The following is a 20391-nucleotide window of genomic DNA, read 5'->3' as shown; positions in this document are numbered from 1 at the left end:
AGGGTTACAAAAACTGCTTTGTGAACGTGGCTCAAAATATTAATATATAACAAATAAAAATGGAGAAAAGGAAGAGTGGTAAGTGAGTGTGTAAAATGTAGTTATATACAGTAACAAATTTCTAGATGTCACAAAATTCTTCTCAATTAAAGATGAAATAAAAACACAATATAAAGACACAATATGGAACTAATATGTTAAACAGAGATTTTAAAGTCTGGATAAAAGATCAGCCAATAAACCCTGATTGCAACCATAGAAACCTGATGATATAAAACAACTTGGATGTTTAATGTAGGCAGGTACTGACAGGAGACCAAAAATGTCTGGTTCCATGTCTTTGTCTTCTACATTCTTTTCTAAAATATAACCGGGGCAGTGGTAACAACAATGTGCAGTCCCCCAGAAGAGAGTTTGTTTGACGTTTATTTTCATGATTATCACTGCAGTACATGCACAAAATGTACAATATAGATGAATTGATAACACAATGCATTCTGGTTTTCTTAAGCAAAACATCAATGAAAAAGAGAGACTGCACTGTGAGGAGCCCACATAAATCAATCTGATGATGCAGGTCACTGTACTAAAATCCCACCCTGAGGCCAAAGGCTTTTTTGGATTTCAGAGCATTTCTTCAGCCACATGTGGGACACCTCTCCTGCCGAGCATTCAGATGTGAAACTTTAAAGGCAACCTGCTGCACTAAAGCTCAAGGATGCAATCAAAATCTCGCAGGACCAACTTGAAAAAAAGTTTAAAAATTCTGAAAGAAACAGACCTTGTGTAGTTAGCAGATTATCAGAAACTACAAAAGCTGAGGGCAGATTAATACAGCGTCTAAAGCTTTTGATTTCTAAAAGAAATATAATTTGTTGGGAAAGGGATGCAAGCATTATTGAGGTTCGGAGTACAAAGAAACATATGCAAATAGGTCAGGAAGAACCCAATCAAAGTGATAATATAGCTGTAGCTGCTGCCCCATTTTCAATACAGAATTCTCGAGAGGTTTGTTAGATTTATATCCTTAAGAGAAACACAGGCAGGTTGAGCTGTGGCAAGCACACAACAGCAGGCAGCCATCCTCAATAAACCGGTGGGCTGTATAATATGGTAAAGAATGCTTTAATGGATCAATCAGTGTGAGTGTATATGTCTCAACCAACAGTGAAATGCTGCTACATCCTACAGACAGATGGCTGCAGAGGCTCGTGTTGCCAGATGAGACGCCCACATTCAGATACTCCAATTAAGCCCTGGCTTACTGGGTCAGCACAGGCGGAGAGCCCAGAGTATGAGCAAAGAGAGAAACAATGGCCACCTTGCAGATCAGTCCCTTTTTTCACAAGTACTCGCAAAAGAAAAGCGTGGATAAGTTACGGCCTCTCATTTTCAGCCTGTTGGAAACTAACAGTTTTGTCGGATGATGACCATTGCCTTAGTGTTTTTTATCATCTGCGCTGAATTCATTCCTCAAGTTGGGCAAATTGGATTTCTGTCATGACAGTGTCCGTACCTCTTTATTTTTAACCCTAAAGAGTCCCAACAATTCAGTTTACAAAGAAAAAAAATTGACATTCAGTCGTCTCTATTCATGAGTGCCCTCTTCAAAGTCCACATTACATGACTGCATATACTGTAATGGGTCAATACTTGAACATCAGTTGAAGGCCAGTGAATTTGAAGACATCTGAATATGGATTAGTTTTTGTCTTCTGATGAAAATTTTAGTAGTTTTAGTCAGATTTTAGTAATTTTGTTTGTTAATTTTGTTGTTAATTTTTGTTAGTTTTACACAATTAAACCTAAAGTTAAAATGGTATCAGTATCACTTTAATGATACTGGTATTGATACCAATATTGCTATTAAATTAATAATAAAATAAACATGTTCCAGCCCTTTAGAGGCAAATTGTTTAAAGTGATTCGGAAATATTGTCAGTTTAATATTCAAAGATGCTAACACTGATGAGGATGGGCCAGAAAGTGTTTGGCATCACCTTCCTCGGCTAGCTCTCAGTGTTGCCAGCACCCAGATTAGGTTGATGCTGTCGTAGGGCACAACCTAAGTATTTTTTGTGGAAACTAATATTCAGCAAGAAGGTCTTGGGTCTGATTCCAGCTGGGTGTGGTACAGTGTCTGCCCACTGCTCCTCTGGGGTGAGTTGAAGACAAACAGAGGCTCACTAAGACGTAATTGAATGAGACAGATAAGGCTATGACAACCATCTATGCTGTGTTGACTTTGGCACTGAAATGAAACAAATGCACTGAAATAAAAGTAATGCAACAGAAAAATGTTTATTTTGGTCCCGTGGTTTACAGTTTTTCAGTAACTTGATGCCTGCACTCTGATTTCCTCTTGAGATGTCAGCATGGAAGTTTTTAAGTTAAAAACTGGGGTTGATATTTTCAGATCCCTCTGTCCCAGTTTTCTTTGGAAGCAAATGCAAAGACAGCCGCAACGATTTATATTCACTGTACACTATGACATTTTAATGACAGCCATCAAAACTTTGCCTCCTCCCTGAGACCTATGGCTCAAATATCAATAATTAACATGGTAATGCTAAATAATTTAGTCATTTTGCCAGTGTGTTAGATATGGTTTGAGTTACGGGGTCAGCAATACTCCCTAGAAAGACTATGTTTCAGCTCTTTCTCTATCTGTCGATGCTTTCACCATTGGGCAAGTTATTGATTGAGCTGACAGTATAACAAGCGTATGAAAGTGAATATATGTTATTGTAACTAAAAGTATGCCTGTTATTTATTCTGTGCTGTCAACGCAAAACAAACAAACTAACAAACAAACAGGTTAAATTCTACATAATCTTCACACCCTAACACTGGGAACAGTTGGCCTATTCTAAAGCATTGTCACTGAGAATGAATTGCGTTTCAATAGAGAGTCAGTTTAAATGATTAGGAACATTCACATGGGACTTGAGATAAAGAAGGCTTGTGATATATAACATCTCGACTTTAATATCACACACCTCATATAACCCTCTATTTCGATGTCTTGCTCTTCTAATATCTATCATTTATCGTTCTGAGAGCTATTAAAAAAAAATAGCACTTTCAAATTCAAATTATAATCAGTTTTAATAACTGGAGTAAAATAAATGACTCAAGGACTGAGCATATCTCAATTATGATTTAAACTAATGATACATTTTGCTGTAGGCTTTAAAAGGGGTCTTGCAATTCTGAAGGAGCAACATGGTATATTTGCCTTTTTGAAGGCTTGTTCACAAAAAGGTACACGCTTTCAGTGTGTTCAGGGTAAATTACTGAAGTACACCACACACTCTTGTGTCTGTTAGAGTTGCAGTAGTGTGGTATAGGCTAATTACAATGTTGGTTGCACACAGACACCACACTTCATGAATAGTTCATGCTTAAGGACCAACATTGTGCATTTAGATGTCTCAGTATTGGGCCAAACCAGAAACATACAGATTTGAAGTGATAAGAGCTTGAGGATCAGTGGTGTCAGCTGTCCTAGAATGTGAAGTGTTTAATATGCGAATCAACAAATTTCAGACAAGGCTATTTGTCTAAAAATCAACCCTAGTGCATGGCACAGGACATGTGTGATAACGAAAGCAATATAATACAAGATATAATGCTACAATACTGTTTGCTGGGCATGTTGTATAATATTGATACAGTGGACAAAGGTTTCCTGCATCTCCTAAAATAAAAACTGACATGGCTTTGGAGTTTGGTCAGAGTGGCCTGAATTCAGTTAGTAGCAATGGACTTGGTTGAGCCTAACACTGAGCTGTCATCGCATCTGAGGAAACTGACCCTGTGAGAGCTCCTGTGACCCAGAACGTCATATAACATCATAACATCACAGGCTCTTACTGGTTTTAATGCCACATACTGATGACCACACGGGACTGGCTCAGCTCAAACCAGGTTACACCTCCATCTGCCTGGATTTATTATTGCTCTCAGGTGTCTTAATAGAATTTGGAGGTTGTCGGCACTTTTGACCAGAATGTGGAGGAAGTGTTCCTCTGTGAGGTTATCAATTAATCAAGCAGGGTGTAGTTAATGACATCTCACAACTTGGATGTTACTGCAGGCTGCATGTGTTCTCAACATGTCCACAGATTGGTACTGAGGAGTTGGCAGATGTCAGGGATCCCAGAGCTCAAGTACCTGAAAGGTGCTGCTCTGTGCCTGCAGTTATTGTCACTTGTCAAATCTGAATTGTAATGCTGCCTGCACTCTTTGTAGGGGCTAAATAATGGTATTGAAAACATAATATACTCATGAGTTTGTATGATCTAGAACAACTGGTGAATAATTCGATTCAACTTTCAATTCAGTTTATCTATATAGTACCAAATCACAACAAAATTGTCTCATGACATTTTTTTAAATTAGAGCAGGTCTAGGCCAAACTCTTAAATTAGCACAGAGAGACTCAACAAAACCCCATGAGCAAGCACTTGGTGGTAAAGCATAGTGTCGTGTAATATGTTTTTAATTTTGATGCACCTATTTTAAAAATGAAAACTTAAATCAAAGTATAAAAAATGTTTGCACCAATCAAGCCAATCATGACCACCAGCTGAAGTCACTGTGGATGGGATCAAATATGAGTACTGGATGCTATTCTAAAAACAAGTCACTTTAAGTTTTGGAAGTCTATGTTTGTAGCCATGCTAGCAGCTTGACTCTGGAAATGGTGCTGTTGGCCTTGACTCCCATAAAATTTCAGGAAACAATATTCATGTTCCTCTAGAGATAAATGGTAATAACTTTTTGATTCCTTAACTTTTCTTCTGGTGCCATCATCAGATCAAAACCCTGTTGTTCCACTCTACTTTATGACCAAATACGTACCCCATCAGCCCTGTTTTCTTGGATTTTGGAGACTAGAATGATGTTTTTCTGAGGCCCTTTAGTAAATATGTCCCAAGTCCATGTTTAGATAGGGGTTCCAAGTTTAAAAGGTATGTGCGTTATAGAAAGGTGGTCTCTCTTCCCCTTCCCTTTGTGTATTGGAAGGGTCAATGTCTAGATGAATACTCCCCTTGTAAACAACCAACTTATAAAAGTAGAGGGATAGAGATGATTTGCTAGTGTGGTTCTATTGGCCTGAATACACTCACATGTATGTAATTGATGCTGGACTGCTTTGTAATAAACTTTTTTATGCAAGCAAGATGGTGTCTGCGCAGATATCTTTCAACATCTTCACATCATCGTTATCAAATATACAAAATTAGCATTCTAAAATGCTAAACTAAGATGTTGAGCATAGTAAACATACCTGCTGTTAGTATGCTAACATTAGCATTTAGCTCACAGTTGTGAATAAGTAGCGGTACAGCCCTAGCAGCACCTAGCATTGCAATAGATTTTATTGCAGAAGTTATTTCTACCCCTCATGTAACATAACCTATATTCATTTAAATGTTTTATCATTATTATTATTATTATTATTATCAAGAGAGAGATAGACATTACTGCTTTCTGATTCTGAATATTATATCTCCATTTAATTCTTACTATAATAACTCTCTTGTCAGACTTTCAGTGAATGGTGATGTATCCATAAAAATCTTGGGATAATGGCTTGGGCTTTACATTCCTGAAACTATTAAGCCATCTTTGCACTATCTTCCTGCTAATTATTAACATGACAAACCTCTTCATGAGACGCTTAAGACTTCTCAGCTGCAGGTCAGAGAGCCACAGAGCAGAAAGAACATCTTACTTTGGCAGGTGGGTATAAACGATCAGGTTCATTCAAGAAGGGACAATTGCTAAACAATTCACCACTCACGTATGGTTTGTTTTCTTTGTTCCAAGCCTTGCTAGAAAAGCCCTTCTTTGAAAGAAGTTACCTTATTCAGTTTGTAAGGTGGGATTAATTGACTAAACAGGACATATACACATCATTCAAAACAAAAGTTTCCCAACTCTTTTTTCTTTTTTTTCTTTTTTTTTGCTTACTTTTGCTTACGCACAAGTAACAAGATGTTATCAGTTATCAGATGACAACATCTGTCTGTCTCATTGTTTTACATAAACAGCAGATTTTGGGTTGCTTTTGGAGAGGTGATGACGGGTTGAGATGGAAGTGATAATGGCAACAGAGGCAACCAAGGTGAAAAAGATGGTTGATAATGGCATGGTGGAAGAGAAAGAATATGCAAAGAGGGCAAACAAAGGACTGGGAGATGAAGAAAGACTGAGAGAAAGAGAGCTTGGAGTGAACAGGCAAGTGAGAAAGCAAGGAATGGAGCAAGCACAACAATGAATACAGGAAAAGCAAGAGCTTCATCCTGGAGCCAGTCTGACAGAGAATTTATTTGTGATTCAAGTGTGCGGTATACTCTCAGTGCTACCGTGCTCTCAGCACCTCGCAACTTCCCCACCAAGCTTGAATCAACCAGAAGTGCTGCCGATTGTCATTCCAACATCTGGTAAGAAGTGTTTTCACAGCTGTGTCTCCTTCTCTTTTCCTCTCTGCTTCTGCCATGCCATGCCATGTTTTTGAGGTGTTGAAGACAAGGAGTCTGAATGAACAAACAAACAAATTAACACAGCATGAAGCTGAGAAGCCTACTTGGACATGATTTTTAGGCGATATGTTACTGGAGAGACAAAGAGAGTTCTGGCACTGGTCGGGAGCTTTGATAAGCCTATCACTGTGGACATTTGAAGAATTTGAAGTCTCTCAAAATGAAACAATCTGAAATCATCACTCCTTAATTGAACTTCCCTGAGCTCATAGAAACATGCAACCTGTGACAAAGAGTCAAAGTTAAGCAACATTAAAATCTTGGAGACAATGCAGACAGTGTTGTGCTATGAGGTATTTCAAATATTTTTTTGCAAGATCAGAGATTTTCAAGAATGGTATTCTCGTGTCGGCTGGGGATGATGTGGCCATGATGTCCCCGCTTTATACAATTGAATCCTCCAGTTGCATTAAAATAAGGCGAGAATGTTAACAGTGCAGCTTGCACCACAGCCACTTGCATTTGGAAACATTTTATAAAGTAAAAATTGCTAATACAACCACAAAGATTCACTGCAGCAACAAAGACATAATCACTCACCGATCTGCTTTGACCACACTGTTCAATAGAATGCAATAAAGGTACCTCTTCTCTTATTAAATAGGTTGAGAAACCACTTAACAGTACCTTAATGGATGAGAGCGATGCAGTTGAAGGCCCAGGTATAATTTATGAATCCAAACTGCTCCACCTAATTTGCATTGAAATTCCCCTGTGGTATACTCCATGCCTATTTTTTGTGTAATATGATTGCAGGTCACGAAGTTACCAAATAGGCAAAGGCGGAAGAAAAATGTGCTTGCGGCCAATGAAATTACCTCATGACCAGTGCAAGGTCACTACATCTGATGTGGGCCAGCACAAAATTAGGCCCCCAGCAGTCTCGGTCTGTCGCTCTCCCCCTCCTTTTCTTCCTTTCATCTCCCTGCCTGCTTCCCTTCCTCTTGATATCTTCATCTCCTTTCCTCTCTTTGCAGCTCTACCTCTTTGCCACATAGCCTACAGCATGTTGGAGAAATATTGTAGCACTTGACAGTATCACTAGATATCTACAGGCACATATGAGTCACATAATGAATTCAGACCAAGGGTAAAGATGTAGAAACAAGGGAGGGAGCCACTGGTTATTGAACCAAAGACTGCTTGATGCATGTGTATGTGTACACGTACATATTTTGTCCTCTTTTTGTATATTGTTTTCATCCAAATTATTTCAGATGTTGGTGATATAATTTCTCCATGTTGCTCTGTTGAAACAGTAGCCCACAAGATGCTGCTTTCTACTATTTATTTGTCATGTTTGTTGCAATGGCTAATTGAAGGAAAGGTTACTGGACTGAGGGTCTTTGGGTCAGGAAATTTAACACATCATGTATCAACAGAGCAAAAGGGCCATGGCATCAAATCACTTAGTTGTACCTACTGTCCTCTGGGGACAAAGCAAGAAATTAGTGGTTAGCAAAATCCAAATAATATCCATTTGATATGATGATTATCTTCATTTTATCCAAAAAATGAATGATAAAATGAGACACCAAATTATTAAAATTACATAAATCTGGTAATCTCTTTGTAAAACTACACTATATTTGATGTTTTTTTCCTTCCTTTTTCATTTTTGTTAGGGTTTGCATAAAGAGCTCTGTTTTCATACTAATACATTATGTTTTCATAATGTGCCTGTTTTGCCTCATCTTTGCCTGTTAGGTATTTTTGATAACCTGTAATGCAGAAATGGAAGAAAAACCTTAATAGGCCTTGTGAAGATGACAATTAAACCAAATCATATACAGTATGTTGTACTTATTGTTTAACTCAGGATTAATCAGCCACAATGGAGAGATGTACCCACACCCTGATCGGAAAACCTTTTAGAAATGCGTAGTATCCATTATGTGGAGATGCGTCTTTATACTTAATGATGCACCAGAGCAGCTCTGAGGGAGATATTTATAATTACTCTTAAAAGGAATAATAATGTGTACTTCATATTCCAGTGTTAGACAAAAGTGAAACACGCAAGGATAATGTAGCATACATGACAGTCAGCTTTGAGATCTGAGTCAGGTTTAATTTGGGCATCAAGTGAAGTGAAAAATTGCACAAAACAAAACAGCATATTCTGCCAGTATGGCAGCGTGACCTGCTTCAGGTGCAGACAGCTCTCTTTTTGAAGGGACCCCGTCACTGTGCACTGCGGCTCATTTGATTCACAAAAACAAAGTACTGGACACAAGACGCATTACTTCAGGGTTTAATGATCACTTTGGTCTAGATAGTTCTGCTGATGGAGCCTCCTCTGTTTCTCATTTGTCTTCCTACTGTTCCTCATTCATCTTCTTCCTCCTGAAAAAGCCCAGCCCCAACTCAATGCTGTGCAGCAGCTCTAATTGTGATATTAAGTGTGTAATTAGTTAAATGAAGCTCGTTTTCCTTGGTCATCAGCAGACTGACCTGCAGACAACAGGGCACTGAAAGTCATAATAATTGTCAATAACATTTTTTGCAGTAACTTTTTTTCTCTACATTCCCTTTGAATTATTATTATATGTTTTGTATCCATACAGACTGATTTTTATGAACTCAGACATACTATACATGTATAAGAAAGTGCAATTATACACTAATGCTTTACTGTCCTCGAGTCAATACTTCTCTGATCTCTCAGTATCACAGTAAGTCATCACCACTGTTGAGACAGAGGACAAACTCACTTCCATCACACCTCCTGTCCTCTGCACTGATAAAGACCTCAATTTCCCATCACAGAGCAGGAGGTGTAAAAAGCGATGACAACACTGACACACACGTACAAGCATTTTCATGCAAGAGATGAACTCTGTCTGTCTTCTCTTGTCACTAAAACTCCACCAGCAAGATATTGATAGTTTTGATATAGAATAATTTCATCTATAATGTAGAGAGCCAGAAACCTTGTGTCTTTCCTTCCCTCTGCTGTTTTTACGGGGATGAGTCAGTAAAATCAGTTAAGACCAAAGCCAGTCTTGATTCTGTGTAGACTGCCCCACTGATTGTCACATTATTAGATGGGGGAGTTCAACGTTTTCAGCTTTGAGTGGACAACTACTTTTATCTGTCCCAGTTGGTGTTACCTGACAAGACCCAACAATTAAACTACAGCCTTGACTTTACAAGGCATTGTCAGTGAGAGAGGAACGTGCCAAAAATATGCAATGGGCTATTAAAAGGAGCAAAGATACAGAATATACATGTAGTCCAAAGAAGGGACAAAGGAGCGGGAAAAGGACAGAGATGATGAAGCTGAGATCTGATAAATGTACAACAGATAGAGTATGGAGGGTGAGAAAGAGAGGGAGGGAAAGTTGGACAAAGACACAGAGAAAATAAGAACTAAACCCTATTACTTTCTCTCACCTTTGTCTTCATTCATACAAAGAACTGTGTGTGTTGTGTGATGAGGAAAGACAGCAAGTAGATGAAGTGTGAAAAAGGGAAAAAGAAAAAGAACAAAGTGAAACAAAGTGAGGTATAGGATGATAAAGACAGGAAGAAGTTTGGTCAAAGACAGAAAAAACACATTGTTGTTAGATTGGTTGGTTGTTATTCATCTTTGCTCACAGTTGTGTAACGCATGGCTGCAGAGCAGTTTATCAGAGAGGCATGCTCATGTAAACACACACACACACAGAAATAACTCGATGTTTACCTGAAAAGACATGATGCTCACCTCCACAGAGTGTGAGTGAGAAGTATCCATGTAGAAATTGCTCTGGAGTCGTGTGTGTGTGTGTGTGGGTGTGTGTGTGTGTGTGAATGAGAGAGAGAGAGGGGTGGGGCAGTACCAAGTGGATGCAGTCTATCCATAGAGACAGGCTGTCACAGGTGGAACAAGCCAGGCTGCATTTATCACAAAACACAGTGTCAGTGTCCTAAGAAACCAAACTCTGCACTAAATGTTTCTAAGTGATTAAGAGTGTGTATATTTGAAATGTGTTTTTTATCTTGTGATCATTAGTTTAGTTCTCTTGTGTAAAATACAATCATTCACTTAGGGAGTGAAAAAACAATGCAACAAGCTCGGTGATACATGTCTGTAGGTTTGTCACTATGAGCAACACCTTTCACATACACAGTTTTTTGATATATTGTTATGATAAAAATATTGATTAGAGTAACTTTTAACAATAAAATTCTTCTTAGTTGTGAAATTTAGGTGCAACATGTCAAATTTAAAAAAATATTAGAAAAAAAATCACCAATTTTCAAGATGGTGCCATCACCGTAAACTATGGGCTGATTTATACTGTGTTGTGTTGCACTCTACTGTGGGGCAGTCGTGGATCAGCGGTTAGGGTGTCGGACCCGTAACCGGTGGATCGCTGGTTCGATTCCCCGTCCCGGTGTCCATGGCTGAGGTACCCTTGAGCAAGGTACCTAACCCCCACTGCTCCCCGGGCGCTGCACGCGGTCGCCCACTGCCCCGGGTTTGCTGTGTGTGTGTGCACGTCACTTGGGTGGGTTAAATGCAGAGAACAAATTTCGTTGGAGTGAGTTCCCTCCAATGACAAGATATGTCACTTTCCTTTCCTATGGTCCAGGAGCTAGTGCTAATGTGTAAGGTGCTTTTAATAAAAATGCTATATAACCTCAGCCATTTTTACTCACATCTGCTGAGTTTCATTATGCAAAAAGGGAGACATTGTGTATAAACGGATGTGTATAAAAGATATTCATTTTAATTTCTCTGTCTCTGTTCGCTTACATCGTCAGAATACATGAAAATTTTGTTTTGAAAATTCCACAGCATGCAGCCAATGCTGAACCCAGGCTCATTTGTACAGGTGCTGCAGGTTTCCTCACCTGTTTTATGGCACACAGCAGCTTCCCATAGCAGAACACGATCACCACGAACGGCACGATGAGGCAGAAGGTAAACAGGCAGATGATGTAAGATATGTTATTTGCCGTCTTGGCTGTCCAGTCGACAGAGCATGTGGTCCCGGGACCCTCAGGGCCATAGCTGCTCCAGCCAAAGAGTGGTGGGACAGTCCAGATGAGGGAGTAGACCCAAGACAGGGTGATACCCAGGGAGATCTTACAGTAATTGGAGGAGTCTGCCTCGGTGGGGGCCATCATGGTGCTGTAGCGTTCATAGGACAGGACAGCCAGAGAGATGAGGGACACGATGCCTGCAGGGTACAGGGCACACACATTCATAGGTAACCATTACATGCAGTATGAGAACACAGCATGTAGAAACACATTAAGACTGTTGACAGCATGTGCACGTATTCTTTTTTATACCTTGACTGTACTTCACGTTTAATGGGGCAATCAAATAGAGACAAAAATGCACCACCTGTCCAAATGTTCATCTAGTCTAGTGAGGAAAACATACACTCATTGTGATGTAAAGCTTCACTGCTCTCTCTGAAATCAAAGTGCTGCTAAAATGAGCTTCATGGTCTCAGCTTCAAGGGCTGAGAGGGCGGGTTATGATTTTGATAAATATTTGCCAAGGCGTAAAGTGCAGGATAGTAAAACTGTAGCAAACGTGGTTGTAGAATCATTTAATATTTCAGCTGAGACTCCGGGGGCCTGCAGCAGATACACCCTGCTGTAGCTTATAAACAGCTGCACTACCTGTGATGTCTCTGCTTGACATAAGCAATGCAGGGAAACACAACACCGAAGATTTCGAGAAGCTTTCGTATCTTTCTTGAACTGCTCGATGAACACACACACGCACAAACACTCTTTTTATCTCAATACCTCTATGTCTCTCTCTCTCTCTCTCTCTCTCAGAGGTGAAGCAGCAGGAGCCTGAAGTTCAGTGTTCACGCTGACCCCTCAGCCTTTTATCCTGTTTGCTATTTGCTTTGAAGCCATTATGATCCAAGGAGCCATTCTTCATGCCCATTGATTTTCAAGCCAACCCGAACTGGAAGCTCCTTTAAGAGGGCAGTCCAGACTTTTCACTGAGGTGCCAACACCATGGTTACCCAGCATGACGAATGAATACAAGTAAAAAGTAAGGAACAAACAAAAAATTAGAGCCAGTCGAGCAAGCTGTAAAGATCACTGTGTGCACTTATTTTGTGCAAATGGCCACGCTGCATATAGCTCGGACTGCAGAGTCTCTCTGGCACATTGTGTTATGCTTGTCTGGTGCCCCCAGATATTTTGCTCATGTTCTTTCCCTGCACAGACTGCTTAGCTCTGGGATTTTGTTCGCTCTGTTACTGCAATATTACAAAGTCAACAGAGTTTTACAACAACCCACTTGTGTTTCTGTCTGATCTGGGGTTACTCATAGCAACCAGTCCCAAACAGATATCGCTTATATTGTCACAGATGCCTTCACACTTGATCTTTGCTGCATTTGCATTTGACCTGTGATTTTTCTTCTCCTCCGTTATTCCCGTTATTCCGCTCGCACCGCTCACTTCTCATCTCACAAAACATGATTTAATTTTCAAAGCTAAAATCTTTGGGACAGTGTTACTGGGCAAGTGTCATCATTAGAGATGGTTACTTTGCAATGGCAACTCTTGTTGCCTTGAACCACAACCTGAGAGAAATAGCCTTTACTCCAGTACGTTTAAGGGCAGGCAGTAAAAGGCAGGGAGAATTTATTTTGGATTAGTGATGAGTTCTGAGTCTGGTTCATGATGAGTTTATCCCTAAACTGCATTGTCAATACACCATCCATTGTTCTGCATTGTATATTAAACTGCAAGGTTTCATAGCAATAGCACTGTGGTTGCTAGCGTCAAGTCTGCAATGGCCAAAAACATAAATCTCGCTCAAGGAGAAGTCTCACTGAAATCCGAAGACGAGGGTGGAAACGTGAGCCAGAGTTGAAAAGATGAGTTTACAGAGAAACTGCCAGTAAAGATTTACTTGCGAAGCTGATTTCAACAATCTGGATGAGGCAACAACACCAACCATATACCGTAGAGTAACAATCTCAGCTCATGCGTAGCAAAAAACACTTTTAGTGGACATAACTTTAACAGTCAAAAAAGCTCTAAGAAACAGGTGAACATACGGCCCAGGTTTTAAAATAGAGCAATTGCCCTTTAAGAATGTGCAGCCTGTATTGACTGAACAAATGCAACAGCAAAAACACAGAATTTGAGGATGACACTGACAAAGAAAACTCAATTTATAGTCTATTAGTCAATACCAGAAGCGGAACTGAATAAGGTCAGTGTTGGGTCCACCATTCCAGTGTATTTGTTCCCTAACGGCACGATGCACTCCTAGGTTCCTGATATATAAAACAACTTTCAGACAGAGGCAAAGAATATCGTGACAATAACTCGATTGTGATGAGATGACAGACTGATAACATCTAGTTTAAATGTCTCTAATGTCCATTAACCGAATTTGAACAAGGAGCCAAATCAAATCAAATCATGCTTTTTCAAAATTTCAAAAGCTAATTAGCTGCTCTCCTCCATGACTCACATGCAAAGGCATCATAATTTAATACTTGGCAGCCAGCATTTTGCTGAACCAATTTATATGCACCTTCTGCTCTAAGGCTTTTCAAACGTGTTATAGCAGATAATGATTCATCACTTTTAATATTATATAGAATTTGTTCTATCAGTTGATTCTACAAAATTTCCACCCTCTTTATGACAACAGTTTTGTTGTTCTCATTCCCCAGTACATGAGTGACAAGAAGAACCTTTATTCAAGGTAATGTCCCGGTGAAAGATGCCTGCATAACTTCATAGCATCTGAATTCAAACGCCACCCTCCCTCCCTGTGCCCTCTAGTCCTCAGGCAGGATCAAAGTCGGCAGCTGAATCTAATATTCCAAAATGAAACATCTTATGATCTGATCATGTCCAGAATAAAACAAAGGAGCATCTTTGTCCTGTGTCTGTCTCCGTGATGCCCCCCTCACTGGATCAGTCTTATTTGTCTGTTGGGAAGCATCTGGTTTGGTATCACTTGTCTGATTCTGTGTATCCTGGAAAAGACAGTTTGAATGAAAAACACAGGATCGAATAAAGCTGTTTTTGCACCATAAATCCCACCCCAGTGTCTCATCTCACAGGCGTCATAGGTGCACAGGCCTACTGTGAAAAACCCTAACATGTAAAAAAAAAGGCACAAGACTGACTAACAATATGACTCCTTTGCTAAGTTGCTCTCTGTTTTTCAAGCTGATTATTCAGACTAACGTCAGACTTAAACCAGAAACCCGCAGGTTTGGCCTCTGCTTTTAGAGAACAAAATTCACTATCTATTAAACAGGCTCATTAGCTGTCTCACTCACTTTGACCTTTATGTTGGAGCGCCATTGTTCCGCTGTCTTTCTCCCTTCTGAGACTTCTTCTTACATTCCTAACAAATTAACATCACTCAGGTCAGGCGTTTGCCTATCCCTGCGTAATGCACCATGTTGAAGCATAGCCTCTCCTCTGCACATGTTCAGCAATCCTGGTGCCTGTATTTGCTCTGCTGTGTGCAGGACAGCAGTGTCTGACTTAAGGATGCAGGGATGGGATGCAACAGTGCAAGGTTAATCCAGTAACTGCGCAGAGTGTACTTGAGGCAGAAGGAGGCAGCCAGCGGTATGCAGCAACACGGAGACCTGGTGTCAAATAAAGACAGAAAAGAATCCTCTCTTGTTCCTCCACAGTGTAATGAAATACAATAAAAGTTCAGTGAGACAGAGAGGAAAATGTTAAAAGGTGGTCAGGAGAGGTAAAGCAGCTAAATGGGTGCCAGGAGGCTGATGGCAAAGGAAAAAGAAGAGGGTGTGTGTGTTTTCGCACACACGTCACTATTAATTGGCTTCAGTTTGTGCTCTTGGCATTAAGTCAAAGCAGAGGATCTCCAGTTGTTCAGCCACTCAAAAATCTAAGACATTATAAGTTAAATGCGAGCAAAAAAAAGAAGAAATCAATGTGAAGTGGGAGCAGGAACACGACGTCCTAACACCGAGCTGACAATGTCTTTTGTCACTAACAGTGATGCTCTCTAATTTGAAGGTACATCGATCATTCAGAAATGCTTTGTAGACATTTGTTGAAGACAGATTCAGTCACTTAGTCAGAGCTGCTCACAGTATTATTCATCTAAACAATTGATTTCACTTTTCCTTTCTTTGACCGTCCCTCACTCTTTCTTTGACTCTGTTTTTATGAGCCCATTGAGGAATTACTCATCCATAGCCAATGCAGGCTCTAATGATGTCTGCGAGCGATCTCTCCCTCTCCCTCTCCCTCTTTGTCTCTCTTCCTGACTTCCTGCTCTGTTCTAGCTGTCCTGTCAGACAGATTTTAATAAATTGGCTCCTTGTGGATGCCAGTGTTACACATCAGATGGTGCTTAATCTCGGCATAATAACACCAGAGTTAGCGAGTGAGACACTTGGCACAACCAAAGTACATCCAGATACTGAGAAATGTTGGATGTTCACTTTATTCTCCAAGATAAGACTGAAATCAAGTGATCCTGTTTTGAAAGTGTCAACTTATCCCAGAGGAAGCGGAAGTAGTGCCCAGACGCCTGTTTTCAATTTAAAAGTTTGACAGATTCAAGAGGCGGTTAAGCAAAGCAAAACTCAATTCAGTTAATAAATTATAATAATAATAACACTAAATTTCTAGGAGAGCAACAGGACAGCCCAGTAACAAAAGCCAGAGAGGACAAAGCCTGCTGGACACTGATGTCTATAGTGTGTGTGAATCTTAAGTTCCTTCCTTCGCTGCATGGATGGATTACTTCACTATCAGGCATAAAACCAGGGGCCCCAGGGCTCAAGAGGCCCCCTAGACTTCACCTGCAAAATGTCACTGACAACCATAAAGTAAAGAGAAACAACCAGAAAAAGGCTCAGAATGATTCTACCAGGATGCTGAAAGACCACAATGAGATGAAAACAGCAAAACAACTAGAAAGGGATACAAAATGACCACAAAACAGAGCAAAAAGACAACAAAGAGACTCAAATGACTACAGATGCAAAGGGACTACAAAGTGATACAAGACAGAAGGAGAGAGATGCAAAACAACCACACTGGGATAACAGAACAGCTACAAAGAGATGTATGGTGTGTTGTCTCTTTCAGTCAGTGTTTTGCCCCTATGTTTAAGGGTTTGCTCAGGGGCCCATCATCTCACAATCTGTCCATGTGGAAATACACAGTCCACAAGCAGACAAACACAAAATCAGCTTCTATCCTTTGCCTCAAGTATTTTTTTACTTCATCCTTTTCCCCATTTGCTTAACATGAGTGAGCTGGCGGAGCAGCTAATAATCCCACTCTCGATAAGAACAAATCTTCAGCTACAGCCGCTATCAGGAGCCCTGACATTTGACTAGTGAGTTGCTGAGATTGTGGGTGACTACCAATAGCTGCTCTACTTAAGAAAGGCTTTAAACATCAGGAGATTAGGCGCACTGAAGTGAGTGAGAGGAAACCTTCTGTGCAAGATTTATGAGTGTTTTATCCAAACTTCATCAGACTGAGGCTACAGCGGCCGGCTCCTGCGTCCGGCGTGAAATGTGCAGTCAATGTGCAGTTGTAAAAGGGAGGTGCGGGTCTCAATTTCTAAAAGCTCTAAATATTTTATCCCGTGCACAGACTTGGAAGATTTTTGTTCCAATATCCAATGAACTTCAGGAATTCATTTTTAAAAGAAGCAGAGCATGAGTATAAGTGGTTATGATTAATTTATGTGGGCTGTATTGCTGGGGAAAAAAGCAGCAAAGTAATGAAAACACAATAAATTATTAAACTGTGACAGTGATAGGAGTGACAGTTGTCATTACGTTTGGCAAATAGAATCAATTTTAATGCTCTCAATTTTGACATGCATATAGATTGAGATGTCTGACATCTGATCTTTGGCAGATTACAAAATTACAGTAGTTTGAGGTCAAAATGATGTATTGGAACTACAGCTCTTTTCTTATCTTCTCTTGCACTTAGTTTAGAGTCTCAAATCATGAACTGCCAAATGCTCTTTCAAATATGCACTTTGAGTGGACAGCAAGAGAGGGTGTCAATAATATACAGCAGTGCAAACGCTGTAATATTGTGTTGTGATGTCAAAAAGCGGAAAAATGACTGTTTTCAAAACCCAAAATGTCAAGCTGCCTGGTCCTCAGAGGTTGTTTGGATGGCTTAGAAAGCTGTTAGTGGGGCTGATAGTGAGAACGCCTGTTCATTAAAGACCTGTGAATTCAGGCGTCAGGCCAAAGACTTGTGACGAGAGAAGAACGTTTTTTATGTTTAAAGCGTTCGTTCTGTGGAGGAGAAATAATATTTTACTTTAACACACAACTCCTTATTTGCTACTTTTCTACAGCAACCGTTACAAAAATAAACACGAAGCTGTGTTTTTCTGCCTCAGCATCCTGCAGCCTGGCCGGCTTCCAGGTGAGTAAGTTATTCTCACTTGCATCATTGTGCCCCATTTGCATCGATATCAGCACTCCCGAACAAAGGCAGACCAGCGTCCCCTTCCACATTACAGATTTCCCACGGGTGATATTATTCTGCAACAAATGCTGGTGATGCATCAGCCATAGCCTGCTCCTTAGACCGAGCCCGCGTCCCGCAGCGCCCCGCAGCGCCCCGCAGACCTGCACAGGCGGCTAAATGAACGGTGATGAGGCTTTCCTTGCCTCCGGCACAGCCACTCAATTATATGGCAACAAGCGTTTATCGCCTATTAATAGCATGCTGCACCCGTATCACCGCTGACAGCCATGTGTGACAGCGCTTCAGAGTTCGGAATGGCATTAGAACAAATGACTAAGCTGCGGGGGAGCGCTCAGCACCAAATATACCTTCAACAACCTTACGCCATGCCAATGCGTGCACGTGCACCTTCGGAAGTGGTTCAACAGTCTGTCGGAGATAATGAGCAGTACCGCACCGCGAAGAGCATCAGGACTGGTTTTCACAACTCATCACCTGTGACAAAACCTGCGCATCTGCATCTGCGTGCACCATCATACGGGACCACGATAGCAGATGCGCACCATTTTATTATGATCCGCAACACTCCTCTCGCCCCGCATAACTATCTTTTATGGTTTATCGCAAACAATGAGAGACAATTGAACAGCCTGCACCTTTACCAACACCTTAACGATCTCTGACAGGCTGCAGGATGATCACACCCAAAAATCCAGAAAAAGAAAGAGAGAAGGCTTGAGAGACAGGAACAACTGACCAAATAATTGCTTTGATGTTGTCAAGTTTAGTGCATAAGAAATGATAATTCCCCCCTTTTGAATACATACGGGCTACGCAGATTTTCAGGCTTTTCTCTGAAAGTTTCGCGTGGCCGTAAAGATGCACCGTGCGCTTCACAGAGGTCGTTTAAAGGCAAGACTGGAAAATATTTGTCAAATTCTTCTAAATCCTCAATTTTGACCCCATATAGGAATCTTAATGATTCAGCGAGCGCAGTGCTGTGGGAAGGATCCACGCACACAGCATACCGTCACTCAGAACCACGTCTACAATACAAATATGCGGGAGTCTACAGATGAAACAGAACCACTCAGGCAAAACGTTCATATGGACATGGTCTACTTCTACTCACCAAACAGGGAGTTCGCGAAGCCGTACCACACGCACCCCTCTTTTCCTATGAGCCATCTTCCCTGCGTGCTGGCCGCGAAGCTGAACGGAGTCCCCAGTACGCACACCAGCAGGTCGCTGATGGAAATGTTAATCAGGAGCAGGTTGATGGGCGACCGCAGCATCTTGTAGCGACAGAACAACACGAGCACTAGCAGATTGTTCATAAGTCCGAAAGTGCCGATGAAGCCCAGGCACACAGCCACGATCAGGTTCCCCGTCGGGGTGAGGGTGGTCCGGTATGAGCCTCCTCCTAGCTGCCCTTCCGCGGCTCCGGCGCACAGAGCGCTGTTGACCCCTGCGCAGCCGCTCAGGCTCACGTTGGACACGATCATCGCAGTCCGGTGTCACGGAGGTGGAACACTGGGTGACCAGAGCGCAATTAACAGCCGCTAATGTGTCATTGGCTTTTTTTTCTGTATGTAGAAAACTAATACCTAAACAATCTCTCGCTCATAGCCAGCAAACACTTGTTGCTGTGAGATAAATATAAAGTGGAAAAGTGTAACCACACAGAAATGTGGGGTCGTAAAAGTTTGCTCGGGATGTCAAAACTTTGTGTCTCAATTCGGGGGGGAGGGGGATGCTCGAAAAAAAAAATGTAAATATTGATAATATGTGTGGATAGTCTTTGCTCCACCGTGTGGCAGCCAACAAAGCGCACACTCGCTCTTCACAGAGACGCTCCTGTCTCGCACACGGACACCTTCCCTCTCCGTCCGGATTTAAATCACCGTTGCCCGCTCTCCAGCAGCTGACGTCTGGGCGAAGGAGGGGAAGGTGGGAGGGGGGGGCGGAGCGGTGGTTCGGGCTCAATCAGACTATCATCATGTGGCTCAAACTCAGTAATGTGCTTGAGTCGACCCGCTCCATGCGCTCAGAGATCCATTCTAAAAAGTTTGAGGAGCTTTCCTCCGTCTCCCGACGCTGCCCGGACGTCCACTGAGCGCGGATTGATGCGTGGCTCTGTCCGTGGTGCTGAACACGCTCCCCGAGGACAGAATCACTGAACTCCACTGATGAAGTGTTTATCCCAGTCTGTCCTGCATTCTAATTTTGGTGTAATTAAAAATGATTTAAGAGTACAAGACTGAGAGCATTTATCCAGGTCATAAATGCAGCATTAAAATATGAACTCAAGACTATTTACTATATAAATGACAACCAAGATTAATCAATAAAATGCTTTGGTGAGATGCTCACAAATGAAAGTAGAAATTAAGAATTCT

The 20391-nt window shown here is 41.1% G+C and overlaps 1 protein-coding gene across 1 annotated transcript in view; it reads right to left on the bottom strand.

Annotated features, from left to right (window-relative positions):
* LOC124069438 (opsin-3-like) overlaps positions 1–19899 on the bottom strand; it is a 34768-nt gene extending 14869 nt beyond the window's left edge. The window contains exons 1-2 of the mRNA XM_046408608.1: positions 19125–19899; positions 11397–11725 (exon numbers count right to left, since the gene is read on the bottom strand). Of these exons, the coding sequence (XP_046264564.1) occupies positions 11397–11725; positions 19125–19497 (702 nt within the window). The 5' untranslated portion in view covers positions 19498–19899. The remainder of the gene's footprint in view (positions 1–11396; positions 11726–19124) is intronic.
* Positions 19900–20391: the final 492 nt, after the last annotated feature.

The sequence above is a fragment of the Scatophagus argus genome, chromosome 13 (genome assembly GCF_020382885.2).
Source record: "Scatophagus argus isolate fScaArg1 chromosome 13, fScaArg1.pri, whole genome shotgun sequence".
NCBI classification, from domain to species: Eukaryota; Metazoa; Chordata; class Actinopteri; family Scatophagidae; genus Scatophagus; species Scatophagus argus.
The sequence above is the reverse complement of the archived record's forward strand: the minus strand, read 5'-3'. Positions and strand labels throughout refer to the sequence as shown.